The sequence below is a fragment of the Aplysia californica genome, unplaced genomic scaffold (assembly GCF_000002075.1).
Source record: "Aplysia californica isolate F4 #8 unplaced genomic scaffold, AplCal3.0 scaffold00421, whole genome shotgun sequence".
In the NCBI taxonomy this organism is placed as follows: domain Eukaryota; kingdom Metazoa; phylum Mollusca; class Gastropoda; order Aplysiida; family Aplysiidae; genus Aplysia; species Aplysia californica.
This window is the reverse complement of record NW_004797691.1, coordinates 636,561-656,998: the sequence shown is the minus strand read 5'-3', so window position 1 is coordinate 656,998 and position 20,438 is coordinate 636,561. Positions and strand designations below refer to the sequence as shown.

The 20,438-nt window shown below is 37.5% G+C and overlaps 2 protein-coding genes across 5 annotated transcripts in view; one reads left to right on the top strand and one right to left on the bottom strand.

The window, feature by feature from the left end:
- LOC101855438 (protein SDA1 homolog) overlaps positions 1 to 1,430 on the bottom strand; it is a 27,463-nt gene extending 26,033 nt beyond the window's left edge. Inside the window, exon 1 of the mRNA XM_005104488.3 lies at positions 1,141 to 1,430. Within this exon, the coding sequence (XP_005104545.1) occupies positions 1,141 to 1,239 (99 nt within the window). The 5' untranslated portion in view covers positions 1,240 to 1,430. The remainder of the gene's footprint in view (positions 1 to 1,140) is intronic.
- A 295-nt stretch (positions 1,431 to 1,725) lies between these two features.
- LOC101854593 (nudC domain-containing protein 2) lies at positions 1,726 to 10,397 on the top strand. 4 transcript variants are annotated; one of them, XM_005104485.3, is made up of 5 exons: positions 1,726 to 1,826; positions 2,181 to 2,475; positions 5,802 to 5,850; positions 6,760 to 6,911; positions 8,318 to 10,397. In XM_005104485.3, exons 2-5 carry the CDS (start codon positions 2,290 to 2,292, stop codon positions 8,390 to 8,392), a joined length of 462 nt encoding a protein of 153 aa, XP_005104542.1. In that variant the 5' UTR covers positions 1,726 to 1,826; positions 2,181 to 2,289; the 3' UTR covers positions 8,393 to 10,397. The 4 variants fall into 4 exon arrangements, with proteins under 4 accessions (XP_005104542.1, XP_005104541.1, XP_005104543.1 ...); XM_005104484.3 differs by having other exon boundaries at positions 1,752 to 1,926; XM_005104486.3 differs by having other exon boundaries at positions 1,753 to 1,795.
- Positions 10,398 to 20,438: the final 10,041 nt, after the last annotated feature.

Sequence of the window (20,438 nt, the reverse complement as noted above, 5' to 3'; positions counted from 1 at the left end):
CCTCCCCCTCTCTCTCTCACACATATGCACACACACACATACACTGTCTCTCTCTCTCTTTCTTTCTCTCCTCTTTCACTCCCCCCCCTCTCTCTTCTCTCACTCTCTCTCTCACACACACACACCCACACTATCTCTCTCTCTTTCTTTCTCTCTCCTCTCTCTCTCTTTTACTTTTCCCATCTCTCACTCTATCTCTTTTACTTTTCCCCCCTCTCTCTCTATTCTCTCACTCTCTGTCTCAATCTGTCTCTCTCTCTGTGTGTGTTAATGTATTTTTGTGTGTGATTGTAAGTGTGGTGTGTGTAAAGACAGTATTAGTGGGTGGTTGGTGGGTACTCTTGTGTGGTCTGCTCCTACTTTCCTATTCAACATCTGTCATCCTTATCTTTCTTTTCCTTCTTTTTGTGTTTGTTACTCTACCTCTAATTCTCTGGCGCTCATATGACCTTATGCAGTTGCGAGTGCCGTAAAACCTCTGCTAACACTAAACTAAACTAGGAAAGATGACGGGGAGTAGATTGGGATAATTTTCGTGGTTTTGGAACATAAAAAGCGGAGTGAAACAAGAAAAGGGTCAAGGTCACGAAGGGAGCGAAGCAGTTACCGTGCACCTAGCTCAAGCGCCCGCCCACAAAACAAAATACCCGGTTACAGTGTACGCAGACACTGAGGCTACGCGCCCGGTTGCTGGTTACCGTGTACGTAGATATTGAAGCTAGATCTACTCGCCTGGTTACCGTGCGTGTGACATTGAGACTACACACCCGGTTACCGTGTACGTAGACCCCGAGGCTACGTACGCGCCCGGTTGCCGGTTACCGGTACCGTGTACGTAGACACTGAGGCTAGCTTACCTGCCCGGTTACTGTGTACGTAGACCAGGAGGCTATGTACACGGTTACCGTGTACGTAGACCCCGAGGCTACGTAGACACAGCGTATTATGCCGTATAGTATAATAAATGCAATTCCTCCAGCCATCCATGGCAATGGTCAAACAATGGCACTACTGACTATCTGGATATGAGACTGGTGTGGAAGTAAATCAACACCAATTAATCTGCATATTTAGATCTAAACTTAGCTGGTTGTCAAAGACTAGATCTAGATCTAGTTTAGATCTATGTATCTACCATACCTCATCTTTGTATGACTGTGGATCACGTTTCATCAAATTTTGAAGCTGTGGCAAGTTGGATGCAAACTGCACCGACTTCGCAACGGCTTTACTGGACATTTTGAAGTCAATCAGCTTTAGCCTACTTCTAAATTTGAAGAAAAAGGTCAAGAACCGAATATTACAGAGATGTCAGTTCAGATCAAACTCCCTCAATTTTGGGAGTTGACTTAAGATTCCCTCTTCATTAAATCCATGAAAGTGAAAGCAATGGCACACATGTTGACAGATTTTTTTCCAACTTATTTTCGATTACTATGTACTTATTTTATCGATATTCGTACTTTTTGTTTGTGTCGTTTTTCCTTGGTGTCTAAAGCCAAAGAAATTAGATCTTCCTCATTCTCTTTATGATTGTGTGAATTTCTAGAGACATTACCTTTACAAATATGATTAAAAAAATATTTTTGTAAATTTTTGAAAATATTTGTTATTGTGATCTTATTCTATAAATTCTGAAAGTAATAATATATCAGAGCACATTTCTAAATGTTCTGGCCTACAAACTACAGAAAGTGCAACCTGGCTTATTCGAGATTTGTTTCCTTATCTCCTAAAAGAAAAGAGTGCCCGGCATCCGCACTTTCGGTTTCACATTGTTTATTTTCCTGTAACTGTGGGTGGAAAGTGGAAAGTTTCATGTCATTGTCAGTCATCATACTCAGATTCGTTATACATGAAATATTTGGCTGCTTTTAATGTTGAGAGTAATGAAAGACAGACCATATGAAAGGGGTGTTAATATGGGTATAATTGACTTCGACTTCGCTCAGTCTTCTCCGTCCTTTTCCTCTCGCCTCTTCTTGGTCTTGACAACAGTCTGCTAAGCCTAGATATGTATGTAAATCTAGTTAAGTTGCTACACAGTTGTAGTTCTAGTAAGCAAGTCTTGTCTGCACGACTTTAAAGTGCAGACAGTACTGAAGCTACTAGATTGTAATTCATTTTTAGTTTAATGTAGCCCCCATTCATTTGTACTTTGACTGTTTGTCTTCATCTAGAGAGACTGTCACTCACCTGGGACTGACACCATAAATAATATCCAAGTGAAGCCAGGCATTGTCACTGAGTCTTTAGAGTACAAAAAGGATCCCACAAAGCCAAAGCAGAATGACCCACTTTGATGAAAGAAGTGGAGTAATTCCATGCAAAACCGAATGGGGCTTCTGGTGGCAGACAATGGAAGAAGTCTTTATAGAAGTAGCAAGCAACCAGATACTGAATGCCAAGGAAGTGAAATGTAACATCAAACCGAGAGCCATCAGTCTTTCCATTCAAGGAGCAACAGTGTTTCAGGTAAATGGTTGGATTCTAATTAATTCCAGGTGCTTATTAGCAGGGTCGGGTCAATTTAATGGCGCCCTCAGTTCACAATGTGAACCTTGTGCAAGCTGTTAATTATACTCATCTGATGAATTTTTATGCGAAAGACTCATCATGAACTGAAAGTTCAAGTTTAAAAAATTCTCTGTTAATTCAAAATAAAAATCAGTGTTACTATAGGCCTGACGTAGACTGTGGAGAGCTATCTCAAGCAATGATTTTCCCTCAGATGAACAAATACACCTAGATCTATTATGATAATGGGTCTAGTCAAAATTTTAAAAAGACTGTATGAAAAGGCCACTTCTACAAATCGGACTCCAGTCCGATAAGATTTTTTATCTATTTGGACTTGGGTCTGAAAAAAATGTTTTATTCATTCAGACTCTTCTTCTAACTTACTGGGTTATAGAGTGTTGTTATAAGGAGGCTGCGTAATACAACTGTCGTCGTGGGATTTTTAATTTTACGTAAAAAAACCATAATTAGAAATAGAATTCCCTACAAGATTTGTGTAACTGTGTCAGAAGTCAAAAGACTGCACTCTCATTACCCAACGGCAGTGTCTACGTACATGACATGGTAGCCAACAACTCAAGAGTTGACATATATGTGGCAACCAGCCCCGGGTACCACTACCAGTCAACAGCATCTTGATTACTTTCACCACCTTTTGTCTTTTCAGTATAAAATTTCATTTTGTTGATGTTTATAGTTTTTCTGTAATTAATTTATTAAAAAACAAAAACAATTACATTGCACAAAATTGGCAGCCGTGGCCTCTTCCCAATACCTCTTCCCCCATCTAGCCGAGAATGCGCGATCGGTTATACATGATCTCATTGGTCAACCTATTTAACTTTGCCCCTGGCGAGGTCAACTCAACGTGGTTGTTCTGAAACATGATAAATAGATTACTAGGCCTATAGATGCAGAGAGGACCAGTTTAGAGATCGGGCTAGATTTAGTAACTAGTGTAAGGAAGTTACATTATATAACTGTCATCTGGGGACTTTACGTAAAGCTCACGTCTCGATTTTTATCATTATAATCGAAACAATTTTTGTAAATGCTGGAAATATTTAGCATATAACAGACAACCGACTCGTGTGTGTGTGGGGGGCTCTCGTGGCCTAGAGGTTAAGGTGTTGGCCTCTCATTCAAAGGTCCCGGGTTCGAATCCGGGTAGCGACCAAAAAATTTTCTTCTCTAAAATTGTCTCCTTTCACCTCCTTCCCTGCCCTCTAGCAATGTTCTGTTGTCTGCTTTCATTTCCACTTTCTGCCCCCACCCTCTCACCTCCTTTGCCCCCTCCTCTGGGCTCCTGACTCTTTCTGCAGCCTTTCTACTGCTACTCCTTGGCCCCTCCTTACTGCTGTCTTTCTGCCACACCCCTGATCTTCTGGTAGGAAAGATCTACACTTAGCCTTCTCGGACAAGGGCGAAAAATCTCGGAGGGCCCGTGTGCAAGTTGCACACGTTAAAGATCCCTTGGTGGTCTAAAATCGATAAGAGTAGGTTTCGGTCGCCACCCGGGCAAAATTCAAAATTTCCTACCAACTGAAAATATTAGGTGTGTCCCGCGCGCTCATATGACCTATGCAGTTGCGAACGCCGTAAAACACTTTACAAAAACAAAACAGACAACCGACATACAGATTCGAATCAGAGTCCGAATATAATTTTTCTTGAATTGGACTCGAGTCCGAATAGTCACTTCGATATGAAAATGTATTATGATAGATAAACTATTATTATAACACGATCATATTTATAAATGATCTTTACTTTTTAATAATATTTCATCTTGTTGCATTTTAGTGCTGTTTTATCAGGTATAGTTAGATGCCTATAGAAAATAAAACATTCAAAGGGACTGTCTGAGCCCACCAGCTAGACAGTACATTTTTTAGCTTATGATTGAGTATTTTCTTCTAGTTTTTAGAGTATTTTTCTATTGGATATTGAGTGCTTCAACTTGAAGAATATTTTTGCATTTTGTCTAGCAGGGAATCTTCAGCTACATCAATGACTCTGAGCCCTTCTTTCCTTTGACTTTCTCTTTTTTGGGGGATTTTTTTCTCCAGGGTATTTATTTTTTTCATCTAAATGTGGCAGTCATTGATATTATGCAATGAAAAGGATGTACTATAATTTAACTCTTTGTATATGGCGCAGCAGTGGCCAGTTCAGTGGACTCACGGCAGTCATAACAAGACTCCAACAGACCTCAGCAAATTCTTTCTATATTAACCAACGAAGTGTATACAGACCCGGTAACCGGGAACCAAGTCACGAAGTATACAGACCCGGTAGGGGAACTCTTTTGTGATTTCGGAAAGTTTCAGCACCCAGACCCGGTCGTGTGTGTGTGTGTGTGTGTGTGTGTGTGTGTGTGTGTGTGTGTGAGAGAGAGAGAGAGAGAGAGAGAGAGAGAGAGAGGGAGAGAGAGAGAGAGGGGAGAGAAGTGTTAGCAAAATGTGATAACATGCCCCGAGTTGGTAGGAGGGAACGAGAGAAAGATAGAGTGGGAAATAGGTGGAGAGAAAGAAAGACGGAGACAAACAAAGAAAAAGAGAATGCGAGTGATACACACACACACACAGAGAGAGAGAGAGAGAGAGAGAGAGAGAGAGAGAGAGAGAGAGAGAGAGAGAGAGAGAGAGAGCCAGAGAAATAGAGAGGGTGACTGCTCGATTGAAATTATGACATTGTTCTTTTCTTCAAATTGTGATTCCTCCAACTCCAAAACGGAGGAAAAACTATCGTTCATCGAAGAGACATCTGCAATCTTCATTTAGATCTAGATCTAATCTACATTTATAATGTCTGTCTATCTAGATCTAGACCTGGGCCATAGATCTAGAAGAACCTAGGTCTTCCCTGAGCCAACAGGCGCTGAAACTTTCTGAAATCACAAAAGAGTTCCCCTACCGGGTCTGTATACTTTGTGACTTTGTTCCCGGTTACCGGGTCTGTATACACTCCCATTAACCAAACTGTATTTTACTGCTTAGGACGTCTTTATTTGCTGAGTTCGGTGTTTGTTTTATGCAAAGAAAGTTTGTGATGCTGAAATCTTGGCTGACAAAACTGGCTGCGTAGGGCCTACGGAAGAGTAGCAATTAGCCTTCCGTAAACTAAGAGTTAATATAATTTAAAAAGCTTCAGTACAACATATTGTTCTTCTTATCAGATGAATTAATTATAATTATATTGATATTATATATACATATATACATGCGTCTTTGAAGTAATACACCTACAATGTTAATGAAATCATTTTTTGTCTTCCACAGGGCGATCTGTATGAACCAGTCCACGCTGATGATGCTGTGTGGACACTAGGCGAGTAATTGATTTATTTATGTGTAAACATTTTTAGTCATTAAAACAAGAGACAGAACACTCCACATCATGTGTACTCCACAGGTTCACCTATCACAGCTTTATCAGAAAAGTCCAAATATAATCATTTAAACAAGTCATATTGTGTCTGCTTTTAGCACTTGATCTTAATTTGCATGAACTCAGGCTGATTATGCTAGACTAGTTAGAGTGCTTAAGTGTGGCTTGTGTGCACTTTGAGGTTGAACTCAGTGTGTGCCTTTATATTTCTTTGAATGGGGTTAAAGTCTGGAAGGCTCACCCCATATTATTGCAACAAAAAAAAACCATTGGCTCTGCTAATATGTGTGATCTAGGTCCGTTTTGGGAGGGGCGAGAAGGATTTTATGTTTAAAAAAAATGTTGTTAGGAAAATTGTAGGATGACGACAGTATGAGTTAAAATGTTTTGCTGTAAAAGCTAGTCTTCTGTTCAAATAAGCTAAGTTTTAAGCTCACACTCACAGAGAGCAAGCAAATTGCTGTCATCGCATAGAGTCATAGATAACAGTTATCTGACGCAAGGAAGAGGGATTTTCTCAATCAAAAGAGAATTGGATGATAAATTGGAATGTGTAAACAGAATTTAGAATACTCAGTTCTCTTAAAGTGGCAGTTCTTGTGTGCGATGAATCTGATACGGTTTATATAAATCGCTGTGTGTAACCAGGGATGTAGACTATGGCATAAGAAATGTCCTAATTTGTCTATGATAAAGTCACTATTGCTAGGTACTGTTAGGAAAGAAAGTTCTCGCTCATGTCTGTATTTGAAGTTTGATAGAAAAGTTTTAAATCCATGCTATATTTTCATACTTATGCTATGATACAGAGTGTATAATACATGTATATTCCTGTATTATTGTCCACAGAAGATAAAAAGATGGTACGGATTTGTCTGAGTAAAGTTCACAGCACAGCAGCTCATTGCTGGCCCTCTTTGCTCAAAGACCAGTACAGAGCTGACCCAGTCACCTTTGACGAAATGCAGAAAAAATTGACCTTGCAAAGATTTCAGTTTGAGGTTTGTGATTTTTGGCTGTTTTTTAGTTATTTTTTAAAATACTCCTGAGCTCTGCTCCAGCTCCTTGAATCACTAATGCAATCTAGACCAGTTTCAATGTTTTCAAAGACTTTGTAAGTTGTTTTTTTTGTCCTGTGTTTAGTGTTTTTATTGCCTTTTAGTTTTGAGCAGCTCAGAATAAAAGTGTGTTACCATTTTCAAGGTGAATGTTCCTTTCCGTATAATGTCCCCGAAAACTCTTTCTTGTCCGTCATTATTTTTCAGTCATTGACAAGTGTGCAAGAATAACATCATTTTAGGTGTCCATCCAATAACTATTCATGTGTGTGTCTGTGTAATTGGTGTTCGTGTGTGTGTGTTGATGAGTATGTATGCGTGTACAGTGGAACTCGGATTCATTGAAGTCGCCTGGCCTGACCTAAAATCTTGTTGAATCTGAGTGTTCGTTATAGCAAATATGACAATATGAGGTTTTGTGTAGATAATTACTGGCACTGAGCAAGTAATGTATAAAGTGAAGTAACTAGTGGTGCCTGAAGGAGAAAAAAACGGGGAACCCATCTCCTCTCGTTGAATCCAAGCTCTCGTTGAATCTGAGCTCCACTGTATTTGCCGTGCTGCTGCAAATTTATCTGTGCAGAGATCACTAAATTGCTGTCTTATCTTATTGTTCGGGCTCCCCAGTCTTCCTTATAATGCTTGAGACCTTTAGTATGTCTTTTTTCCTCTTTACTATTAAGCTAAGACAACATGATGGCTTTGCCTAAGTATCTAAGACATAATTCCATAATGATAAATGATGGTGTGTTTGCTGTCTTGGTCATAAAATGTTGCTTGTCAGGTCAATATATGCAAAGAATTTGTGGGTTCTGCAAGTGCGAGGAAATGGTTGAAATCTGCACTCTTTGCATCATTTTGTGTCTCCCCAGATCTTACGGATGCCTTCACTGCTTCATACTTCTGTTTCATCTTGAGATTAGTCTTGACTTTGTCATCTTTGATATTCTGTCATTGTTGTCTGTTCTAGAGTCATCACTCTGTCTGTACGCCTGGGGTTATTTTGTACCCCAGAGGTTGTATTCTTCACATTTTAGAATACTTCTATTGTGAAGATCTCTTTGAAACTTTCAGTATTTCTCAAAAAATCGTTTTGACAGACTGCTATGCAAAGTGTACAGATCGGATTAACGAGTAAATTTCCTCTTTGGAAAGTGGGGGGCTCAGAGTTCCGCATGTCGTATGGATACGATAGTAAAGCACGACGTACGGATAGGGTTAAGTTGATCTCTGACAAGGTCATTTCCCTGTTGTTGGTGTTCAAAAACCAATACTTAAGAGCATTTTGTAATGAAACTTGATTAGGGCCTATTAGTTATTTCCTCACATGTCCCTTTTTTTTTCCACAGAACCCAGGCATGGACTTCAGCAATGCAGCGATGACGGGAAACTATCAAAATGGAGGTCCTGAGATGCCTAGCTAGAACCAACACAAACTGTAAAGAATTTCATACACCAAGACTAATCCTCAAAAAAGAGAGAAAAAGCTGTGTGACAGTGCTTTACTTTTTTTTATAATTTTCGTAGAATTTCTTAAGATGTCAGAGTTGTGAAGATACTTGCTCTACAACAGTCTTCCTGTTCCCCTGTTATGGTTGTTTTAGTAAGATCTTTTTGGAATCATGTTCATAGATGCCAATCAGTATGTTAAAAAAAAAAGTGTTTACTACATTGTTGAGGCTCTGAGTGCATTTTTGTATTTAAAAATATGTATTCATATTTTTAGTTAGTATTGCTCCTCACTGACATGTTTATGCTGAACAAAAATTATGAATTTTCTGATGAGATTTGTGAATAATAATGAGAACAAAACCCAATAGTCAATTGGAAAAATCATTTTCTGCGGGTCAACTTTGAATAGCTTGAATCTGTTGAATACAGAAAAGTGTGTGTGAAAGGTTGGAGGGAGGTCACTTGACCAATGCCCACCACCCTGACCCCTTGCTTGGTTAGTGTCTGTTTTCGGTTTTTGAAAAGTTGACAACTGCGCATGTATATATTTAGTAGACTAAACACCTTGCTGCATAGCTCGTCTCTTACGATCACTTTATCAAAAGTGATTTGCCGGATGTTTAAGACTGCTTCATATTGTTACGCTCATAAGATAATTGCCGGAGTCATTTATGACTGGTTAGTTGGAGTTGGAGTTTTTGGTTCTGAAATGAAGAGCAGAGCTAGCTTGGTAATTTAGTTCACTTGGACAAAAAAATCCAAATATAAAATCAAGTGAGTGTACCAAAATTCAAGTGTTTCACAGGGTCAATTGTTTAAAAGAAAGTTTTTTTCTAATTTTTTTCAAAATGGCTCAAAATGACCTCTAGGCGTTTATCTTATGAGTGTGACAATATAATTTGCCGTAGGAGACTACAATTTCGAACTCCGATATTTTATCATTGTGTTTTACGATAATTGGTGGACTCATCATTTGAAGAAGTTGGATCTTGAGACTACTCTCGCAGTCAAAACAGTTATCAGTACCAGATGCAGGACCACATCAAACCAAATTTTCTTTGTCATTCAACAAATTCGCTTGTTTTCGTAAGTCAAAGGAAAAATATGCTTTGCTAATTCCAGACGATGAAACTGTCAGACTGACTGTAGCTCTGTGAATTTCGCGGTCTCTAGCTTATGTCCTAGCTCTAAAACAGGACACTGCACTGTGGTGACCACCACTGGTGTGGGTATGATCTTATCTGTTTTTTACTTGTTTTTTTTAATGTAGGATGACTACAGCGGTGTTTACCAATACACCATGCCTTTGTAAAATGATTTTTCTGAAAAACGCCAAGAAAGAGTTTTTTTTTTTACTGTTTCCTTGATACCTGTTTTTTCTTAGAGCAGCCTTTTCTCTATTCATGTTTAAACAAAATGAAGCGGAAACTTAAATAGTAGTTAGGCTACCGGACTTATAATCGCGAGGTTGCAAGATCGCGGGCCCGACGTTGTGTCCTTGGGAAAGGCACTTTACACGAATTTTCCTCACTTCACCCAGGTGGGAATGAGTACCCGGCCATAACCAGTGAAAGATCTTGGCGGTATGTTAGTTTTTAGCGCCTATAAATGGCTGCCTGCACTGTATGCTTCCCAGAAAGATGAGGTTGTTTCAGAATGCTCTCAGGTCTGCTGGGGTAATACATGTAGTATAGATTGTGAAGTGCAGAGGGCTTGCTATTGAGCGGGGATTTGCACAATACAAATGCTATCTCTATTATTATTATTCAACTTCGTTATCAGAAGTATCTGCCATGCTGTTTTGTATAACCCTGCCTCTCTTTCAAATTGAAGAATTAACCGATGTAGGCCTGTGTATGCATTTTAGCTATCTGAGAGTGAGAGATGCGAAATTACAAAAACCACTCTCATACTCACATGGCTCTAGATATCCTGCTGATACTGCATAAGCTGATGATTAAAAGCTCATGAAAATTATATGAAGGTTTTTTTAGTGATTTATTTCTTTGATGAAAGTGGAAGAACTGAAATTCACACTGTTGACAAACATGGAATCTTCAATATCTTTTAAAAAATATTTATTTTATTTTACGGACATGGAAGACTGACAGGTGGTCTCAGAAGATGTTGCACGAGTTCTTTTCATATTATAAAAGTATATTTTTTAAATTCCTTCCGCTGACACAGTTTAGATAATTTAGGAAGCAGACTGCTTCAACAAAAAACTTCCACAAGAGAATTGAACTCATGCTTCTTTGCGCAACATTGAAGAGCTTAACTATTACACCACAGATGCTGGTCGAGTCCGTAATTGTCTCTTCATTCCCCATTACTTTTTTCTCTCAACCCGGCAAACTTCCCACTACTTAATACTACTGCAAGCTGCTGTAGTCCTCAGTGTATGTATAAAAATACATACTTCTTCCATCTTTTTTTCCCCTCAATGGACTTGTGTTCTTAACCATTTAAGCCCTGACTTCGCGAGGCTACTGTGCCCCCTCCGCCTGAACTCCAGAGTGATTTACGCCTTCATTCATATCATCATCAGAATCACATTCCATATCCCACATAGGGTAGTCCTTGTCATTACCAGCATCTTATTCAGAAAGATCTTCAAAATATAATCAAAAACGTCCTGTATGGTTAACAGTTTTCTGTGCACATTTTGTCCCAGGTGGGCCAAGTTGAGAATAGAGCCTCATTCACAGCTGTACCTGTGGTTAGGGCTCAAAGGGTTTAAGAACTACACCAATGAAAATCAGATCTTCCTCCTGGTTCTTAATCTAGTTTTTCAGGATATACAATAAATATAATGTTTGAAATATTTCATCATCATAGGGGCTCTGTGCCGAGTCATTTAAACATTTTTCTTTAAGAGGGTAGAAAATTATAGTTGACAAAATTTGTCTGGCTAAATCAGAAACATAATTGAGGATGAGAATTTTTTAAATAGGCTGTTCTGTGAAAATTTCAAATTGTTTCGATATGTAGATTTTTACAAAAATAGACTTAAAAAAGGTCTTGCCCTCCAGAAAATCATGCTTTTCTACTGTGTAAATTTATATCTTTAGTTTTAGTTGTTCAAAAGTTATGATTATTTTTAGGATAGCAATTTTGCCTTGAATTGGTCAATTTTTTTTCACTGATTTTAGTGCCCAAATGAGGACACATTTTAGACAAAAACATCATATATAATATATCAAATTTTTTTGAACCTTTAAATACTATCACAATGAATTTTTTAAAACCACGGTTTCTAATTTAACACAAAAGAAGTAGCCCATATAAAAATCAATCAATATCCAGAACTTTAATTTCTGGGTTTTTTTTCCGGTAAGTGTTTTGCAGCGCCTGCAACTGCATTAAGTCATATGAGCGTGCAGGATACATTAAACATTTTCAGTTTGGTAGGAATTAATTTATAATTTTGCCCAGGTGGCCACCGAAGCCTACTCTCATTGATATTAGGATCACCAAGGGATCTTTAACGTGCACAACTTACACACGCGACCTCTGATGATTTTTCACCCTTGTCCGAGAAGGCTAGGTGTTAGATCTCACCTACACTAAAATCAGGGGTGTGGCTGAAAGACCGCTGGAAGAAGGATCCAAGGAGTAGTAGTAGAAAGGCGGCAGAAAAGAGGAAGAGGCAAGAGGGGGGGGGAGGGGGGGGCAGGGCAGAAAGTGGAAATGAAAGCAGACAACAACAGAATGTGGTTAGAGAGCAGAAAAGGAGGTGAAAGGAGAAAATTTTCCATTACTTTACTGTCAGGTTTTGAACCCGGGACCTATTGAATGAGAGGTGAACACTTTAACCTCTAGACCACAAGAGCCCCCCCTTGGGTATATGAGTATGACAATACAATACATTGATAGTGCAGTACAGAAATTATGACACATTCGTCTTTCTGGGTGAAACACAATTCAATGTTTAATGGGAATGCATAATAATAGCAAATAACACTTTAATTTTGGATATATATAAGAAAATTCACTCTCAGCTGATTTCACAGTCATACAGTGTACTGTAATTGCATTTTCAGCCACGACAAGAATTACATGACCATCAGTGGCTGTCACACATATTGAGTTGCAGAATTCTTACGTTAAATAAACAATATTTGATTTCAGTATCTCAAGAGACACAAAAAGTAACTATAACCACTTAAGGGGATCATCAACTAACATAACTTTTGCTGAAAATATATTTTGTGACACTCATTTTGGATCATGTGGTTCTCATTTCGGTGTAAAGTCTGCAGAGTAAAAGATGTTGAGAGGTTTTTTTAGAACAGGATTCACAACATGCATGCAACAATCTGCAAAGTTTGCAGTTACACTAACTATTCAAATTCATTACCTTATATTTCAAATTACCGTACTCTAACAATTCTATACCGGTACCTTATTTCAAAATACTGTAACTAGGCAGGTAAAAAACAAAAACAAAAAAAACAAAAACAAAAACAAAAAACACTCGCCCTTTTTTGGAATTTTGCTTTCATCAGTAGATTAATATTTAGAACAGTCAATTACAAGGAAAAAAAAATATATAGATAGATCGTAAAAATTCAAGACTAATGAACATTGTACGATTATTTAAGAGGCAGTGCCTTTGAATCAAAATTTAATGTCCTTCCAAAAGTACAGGGTCAAGTGGGTGGAGATATTTAAAAACTCCAAAAAGAACCCATTGGCTTTTCTAACCAACCTCAAATATCCCCTCTTGAAAAAAAATAAATAAATTCCTACACAAATTTTCCTCTCAAGAGATTGTTAAGACAGTTATCAATACACAAACACTCTGTAGTACACCTATCTCACTTATGCATACACACATAATAAAAAAAAGTGTACATGTATGTATTATATACACACAACATTAGTGTACATAAATCACACACACACAAACACACACTTAAGTCCTGTGTACATTTCACACGTTTCTTCTCACAGTTGCACATGTACAACAAGCATGCACAACATACACTCATTATCATAGAAAACATGCTGTATGATTCCCAGCAGGAGACATTGGCACCATCAGAGGGCCATCATGGGTAGTTTGTTCACAATGGGTATACATGTTCTGGCGCACACTTATATTATATTGTATTATATATGTTGGCCTTCGTGATGAGGTTCACACAGGTAATTTCTGTTGAAGGGGGGGAAAAAATACAGTATTCGCCTATAACACAAACTTTAGCACAATCCAGGGGTATGCTTTCACTCAGTGGGTGGTAGCAGGGCGCCACTGGGTAGGTCCTTTTAACTTGTTTACTTTCCCCTCTGTTGTTTTAGTCTGTCGATCTTACTTTTTTTTTTCTCAGCACTAAATGACCGTTTCATAAGCTTCTCTTTACTCAAAAAAACCAACAAGTTTTGTGACCCTACAATCAGCCCATTTTTGTAGGTTGCGTATATAATATCCAGTGAATATTTGCCATGCTTGAGGGGGCTCAACATGTGTGAAATCAAGTACTAGTTGCGTATCAAAATAGTGTTTTTACCTCTTGTGTTTTAACTGTTGTTTGTTGCATTGAGATTGATTTAATTTGTGAGACTGGAGTGGCAGGTAATCCAAGCAGAATGTCATAATGATAATGTGTTGTAATAAGCAGATTTTTAATAAACCCTATTTGGCATTAAGCCTATTTACTTTTCTTGGGGCTGATGCTGTCAGTATGTTGTGTGTACAATACGAGGGTCTATTTTTGGGCCTCATATTTAAAATAGAATCGCGAGTATATATGGTGCATTGTGTATCTCAGGCCACGGTTTTACATTTTCCCACACTACAAATATTCATTCACACTGAAACCATTACAACTCTCATCTTGAAATAGACCCCCCCCTCCCCCCCAAAAAAAACAACATCAAACAAACATGAAAGCACGGACAGCTTTACTTGTTGAAAGGCAAAGCGATGGCTTTTCTTGAGTTTTGTCTGTACAAGTATTAAACATCATTACAGGATTCGTCCTCAAGAGAACCTTTGGGACCAGTTAGCTAGATACCTTTGGATAGAAGCCACTTCATTTATATATCATATATATGTGTGTGACTGTGGGTTAGTGAGAGTAAGCATATATCATGTGTGTATGTGTAGAGCTACATATGTGTGGAAGAGAGAATGTGTGTGCGTGCGTGTGTGTGAGTGTGTGTGCGTGTGTGGTAAAACATTTATCAGTGTGCCAGCGTCTGGACAACAAAAGTCAACAGCAGACAATCCTTAAGTGAATGCCTGCAGAGATCATAGTAGAAACAAACATTGTCTTCAAAATAATAATCACATTTCAATTGCATTCTCACAAACTTCTTTCATTGTATAGCTGTCATATTCTCTCTTTGCAGAAGCACCTCACGGCCGGATTCTTTGTGTGACATTTTAAAGGAAAGATTGTAAAATGATATGATTCCCATATTTAGTTGCATGGAATACAAAAAAAACCCAAAATATATATATATATATATATATATATATATATATATATATATATATATATATATATATATATATATAAAAATAAAAACAAAAACAAAACAAAACAAACCCTGGCTTCCTCCATATGGCCAAATACAGTAGACTGGAAATGTAAAGACTGGAAATGTAAAGACAAATAGGAAGTTCACCCTGTGTGTTTCAGTTTAAGTTTTAAGTACAGTCAAACCTGCTCAAACAAATGGCCATCTGTCCAAAAAAATCACCTGAACAAATGACCATTTCCCACTTCCCCCTTTGTGTTTTTAAAAACATATATTATAATGACACAGTTCAAGATATCCCCTGTCTAGGACAACCACTTTTGTCCTTGATAATGGGTGGCCATCTTGGACAATTTTGACTGCATTTAATTTAAGTCATAAAGTGTTAGTTATATCAAAATTGAAATACACACTCCAGCCTGTGTGTTGTTACACATGAGGACTATACACAAATAGACTTATACAAATTGGAAAAACAGGGCAAGCTTAATGCATATCGATGGCTGGATGCAAGACCCCGACAAATACCATTTGGCAATTAGGTGAGGAAAAGGGGCAAACTTATACTCTCCTATATATACATAATATATATATGTAAACACAATAACAATAGTCATGAGCCTCAAGGCAGAACACAGGGTTTCACTCCAAATCTAACGACTGAATGTAAATACAGTGTAACATGCACATAGCAAAAATGACCAGACATAGAAATCTTTTCTGGCAAGTACAAATTTCGCACTGCCGTGTGTGTTTTAAATACACACAAAAAAAAAAGTAAGTAAAACTCTGGACATGAAAATCTGTTCGCTTTATGAGTGTTTCATTATGTGCATGTTTGCTATGTGTGCACTACATTGTATGAAAAAACTGATGATAATGCAAGAGTGATAATAGGATTTCATAAGATGCTGTAGTTGAATCCAATAGTCAACAGTCAACAAGTTTTTTTTACCTCATATCCCAATCTGGTGCAGTTTGGTAAGTTATGTAGAAAATGTGTCAACAAGGTAGTAAATGTTATTGTTATGCTCCCAAGAAAGTCAATAAGAGTTTTGTTTCCATGTGGTTGTTATTGATTCAGTTATGATTGTTAGTTAAGCCTTTTCCTCGATGCCAAGAAATAAAAATGTTCCAAGTCTGAATAAGAAATTTGCTTGATCTACAATATTAAGACCTGGAACATATTGTTAGCAATGGGAGACAACACAATTTTAAAAAAACTGACTTTGATTTACTACTTCAAAACTGGTAAAAACATGAGACCTACAAAAAATGAACAAACGGTTGAATAAAACACTCTCTTCGTGTTCATCAAATTCACCGGGTTGCCTGTTCCATTAAGAAAACCATGATAGTAAAAACTGGGCACCTGATAAAATGCTGATTTGTAAATGATCAAAATACAATTTCAACCTGTTATCCTTTGGCAGTTAGTACATTCATTAAAACATTTTTGAAACATGAAAGAGAGGAAGACGCCCACGCACATTAGGCAAAATTCATGAGACAAAGTTCACATAATCTGTGAGCAAATGGCAGAAAAATACCTCTAACAGTTCCACTTCTTGACTCTCTTCCTGTTGTTTCTGACTGCCAGTGTAAAAAACAAATCCACAGGGTTTCAACTGAAGATGGGAATCAAACTCATATATAAGCAAGATGATGTTTAGAAAATACTGTACATCTCGCATATATTTTTATACATTTGCTTTCCCTGTTCTCACCATATCATAGTCCATTTTACACAAGACATAATAAGAAATAAATCTAAAGATCCCTGTACTCGCTGTATCTTGCTCTGTCAACATCATAATAAGATTAAAGAAAATCATGCACAGGGCAGTGTTTCTATCCTCCATAGCCACTGGGACCAACATCAATGCACCCAGGGCAGGTCCATCAGACCGCTGTGCCTTTCTCTATAAGACAAACAAATAAGTACCATGACTTATATTCTGACAACCCGTAAGTGCTTAAAGTACAGTAAGCCTACTGCATACACAAATTTGTATGACACACAACTTAACTTTTACAGGCTGTTTTTTGTGTTTTACATCTCAATCGACACAATTTAGATAATTTAGGAGGCTGGCTGCTTTAACCCTGCCAGCAAGAGCCGACCTGTGGGATTGGGAGATTCAACTTCCCAACAGAAACATGCAGATATTCAATAAAAATTCTCCCCACACGGGAATCAAACTCCTTTCTTCTGCATGCAATGGTTAAGTTCCCCACAGACACCAGTTACACTGTCACTGAACCCTCAAGTGTGGCTAGCAATTATTATCAATAACCTCTGGTGTCAGGAAAAATAACATGTTTTCACCACAATATTTTGGAAAATGCTTGAGAAAAGGCAAACCCAGTTAATACACCATAAATCTATTCATTTTCAGATAGTAGTATGTAAAAATAGGAACTAGAGCTCATTTGTGAGGGAGTTAAAATGTCTGATGATATATAACTGAACCAAAGTTGCGCCACCACAGAACGAAACTTGGGGTCAATTGGCCTTCAACATTTGGAGTATTAAGTTTACATACAGCCTTAAGAAGAAAATACTTTCAAAATTTAAATGATGAGAAAATTATGGAAATAGCCCATCAAAAAACATTAATTATTGGAAACACTTATAAAAAAGTTATAGTGTGGCAGGACAGGTTAATTAAGATATCCGATTATCTTCATTTTGGAGTGCATGTTATCATCACATATTTTAAAGAGTTTATAATTAAGGCAACCCAAAGTATCTAAAATTACTTGGTCCTTGTTGCGTGAAAGCCAATAACAAACACAAGAAACAGCGTACATGTGGGCTAAAAAAACAAAAACAAAACACAGCGACAGTAAGAAACATGATAATATTCAAAGCCTTTTAGTATGAAATGCCTATAACACTTCAAACAACTACTCAAATGATTTCGCCAAAATATATTTTATGAGCTGACTTTCCCTTCAACGTAAAAAGAAATGTGCCAATGTTTATTCATACATTTATACAAATGGAGACATATTGCACACACCAGGTATATCACAAATCCTCAACTGGCAAGATGCACAGCAAAAGAACAGTGTAGTAAAAATCAATAAGGGTATCTAAAATATTCGAAGCTTAATTAAAAAAATGTTCATACATAGCTACTGCCCACTTTCATTTCAGCTCCGAGCTTTCTTAGAGAGCTTTGCATCTTACAACACAGAAGATTCCGAAAAAATTATGAATACTACATAGGAGTTCTTGTCATGGCAGCAATCATAAACAGCCACAGCAATAGCTGTAAAAGTAAACTCCGTAAATGGTACAAAACCCCAGTAAATAATCTCAAGTGGTGTCATAGATAAAATGAGCGAGACATTAAGATACACAGGCTAATACCAATAACGAAACTTGTCACAAAAGTAAAAAAAAAAAAAGATCAATAAAGCGTTCTCTAAATCTAAATGCATTTGTCTGATGTAAAAACAATCACTTAAGAATAAAGCATTGGTACAGGAACAGCCCACTGGAGGGAGAGCACAAGTCTGAAGTTGGTCTTCTTCTTTTTTTTTAAAACCAAAATTTTGGTTCTAATCATTAAATACTAGCAAAAATTACATTCCAAACGACTCTAGAGGCATCTCAGTGTTGAAGCTTAGATGGCATTTAGCAAATAAGATTTGGCACTGAAAAGCTCCCTTATGCCTACTGTACAATAGGCACTGGAAAGCTTCCTTATTTATGCCTACTGTAGAAGGGGCACTGGAAAACTCCTGGATGCCAGCTAACATTCTGATTGACCTTTTATAGCTGATACATACAGATTGTAAAGCCCATAGAGCTTGCTGCTGAGCAGGAATTTGCGTTATACAAATGCTATCTATTAAATAATCTATCTATTATTATAGTTCTGAAAAATATGTCAATTTTGTAACATAAATGACAGGTTATCTTCTACGCTAGATGATAAAAGAAATCACAATCAAAGTACTAACAATCTCATACTTATTTCTCTGTCTCCAGTAGTTTTAACAAACAAGATTGGACAACAACAAAAAAGTGGTCTACTTGAAATACAATTATATATTGAACCTGTTCTAATGGCCACATGTCCTAGACAATCACCTGTTCACACAACCACTTTCCCCCCCCCCCCAAACATATTTTCTATGTTACAATGACATTATCCAGGACATTCACCCATCAAAGACAGACACCTTTCACCTTGACAAAGGGCGGCCATTCAAGACAATTTTGATTTTTGACTGCTATTTTTCTGTCTCAGAGCTGGATTGAAGTTAAGTCTGTTCTTTGCCTTAGTTTAGTACCGTAAGAGTTTTACGGTGCTCACAACTGCATAAGTGTTGTAAGTCTGACCACAAGGCGGATGCTGATGAACAAGTGCTCAAAGACACAAAGTCCCAGACATGTATTATGTTTATAAAAAGGGAAAGAAAAATATAATGGCGACATTCACTACATAGGCTTTTGGTCACACTGTATGTATGTAGTTGCTGTTGTTGCTAGTGATCCAGCAGCATCTGAGCGTTAACTCTTCTGCATGATGCCATTCTGTAAAAGCTGCATGTCTGTTCTAATTGTTGTCTTGAGGAGACACTGTATGTATGAAAGTGAAAAAATAGTTGTTCAGGAAACTGTCTATGTAAGGCCAAACATTTCCATTCAGACAGGAGATCTGGGGTATTTGTTGAGAGAAGACAGAGTGCACCTTTTTGTGAAAAAGAAATCTTCAATCAAATCTGCTTCTAATCTCGTGGCATCCATATGGTGCATAAACATAATATATTAATCCTCTAAACTTGAGTATGTGCCTGTGTATCAAATGCACACTTCAGAATACAGTGGGTATATTTAACTGTCGACACACAGGAGCTTAGGTCTTATGGGTTAAGGCAGGCTAGAAGGGTACATAAAACGGTTATCATATTCTCTGAAAAACCTTATCTCCCTTCTGCTTTTTGGATAATCTTTAGTTTTACAAGTATTTCCGGAGGCCACAATTTAAAACCCTCACAATGAAATTGAGAGGCCAATGAAAAGAAAATCAACCATAAATAAGAAAACTGGACAATAATAAAAGTATTCATGAATGTGGATATATATATATATATACAGTAAAACCTGCCCAAATGACCAACTGTCTACGACAATCATTTGTACAAACAACCACCTCCAACTTCCACCCTTGCACTTTTTCTTTATCAAAATGACACAGTCCAAGAAGACCCTCTGTCTTAGATGAGTACTTTTCTTGGACAATGTGGGACAGGTAAGACTATATATATCTGTCTCATCGTTCATGTCACGGCCATCACACATGTGGCAAAATTACAAAAAGGTTGATTTGTCACTGCAGCTTGAGTAGAGACGGGGTTAATTATTTGCTTACATTTTTCAATACAGTAACAAAATTAAAGGTACACACCAATGTTTTAACTCATTGAGACAATGTGCTCTGAATGCCAATGTACGACCCATAGACGCAACAATGTAAGGTGTAAAAATATAAATTGCGTACAATCCCGAAA

Coding starts and splice junctions, on each gene's coding strand:
- LOC101854593 (XM_005104485.3), top strand. CDS start 2,290: ATGACCCACTTTGATGAAAGAAGTGGAGTAATTCCATGCAAAACCGAA. Junction 2,476..5,801: donor AAGGAGCAACAGTGTTTCAG/GTAAATGGTTGG, acceptor TGTCTTCCACAG/GGCGATCTGTATGAACCAGT. Junction 6,912..8,317: donor TGCAAAGATTTCAGTTTGAG/GTTTGTGATTTT, acceptor TTTTTTCCACAG/AACCCAGGCATGGACTTCAG.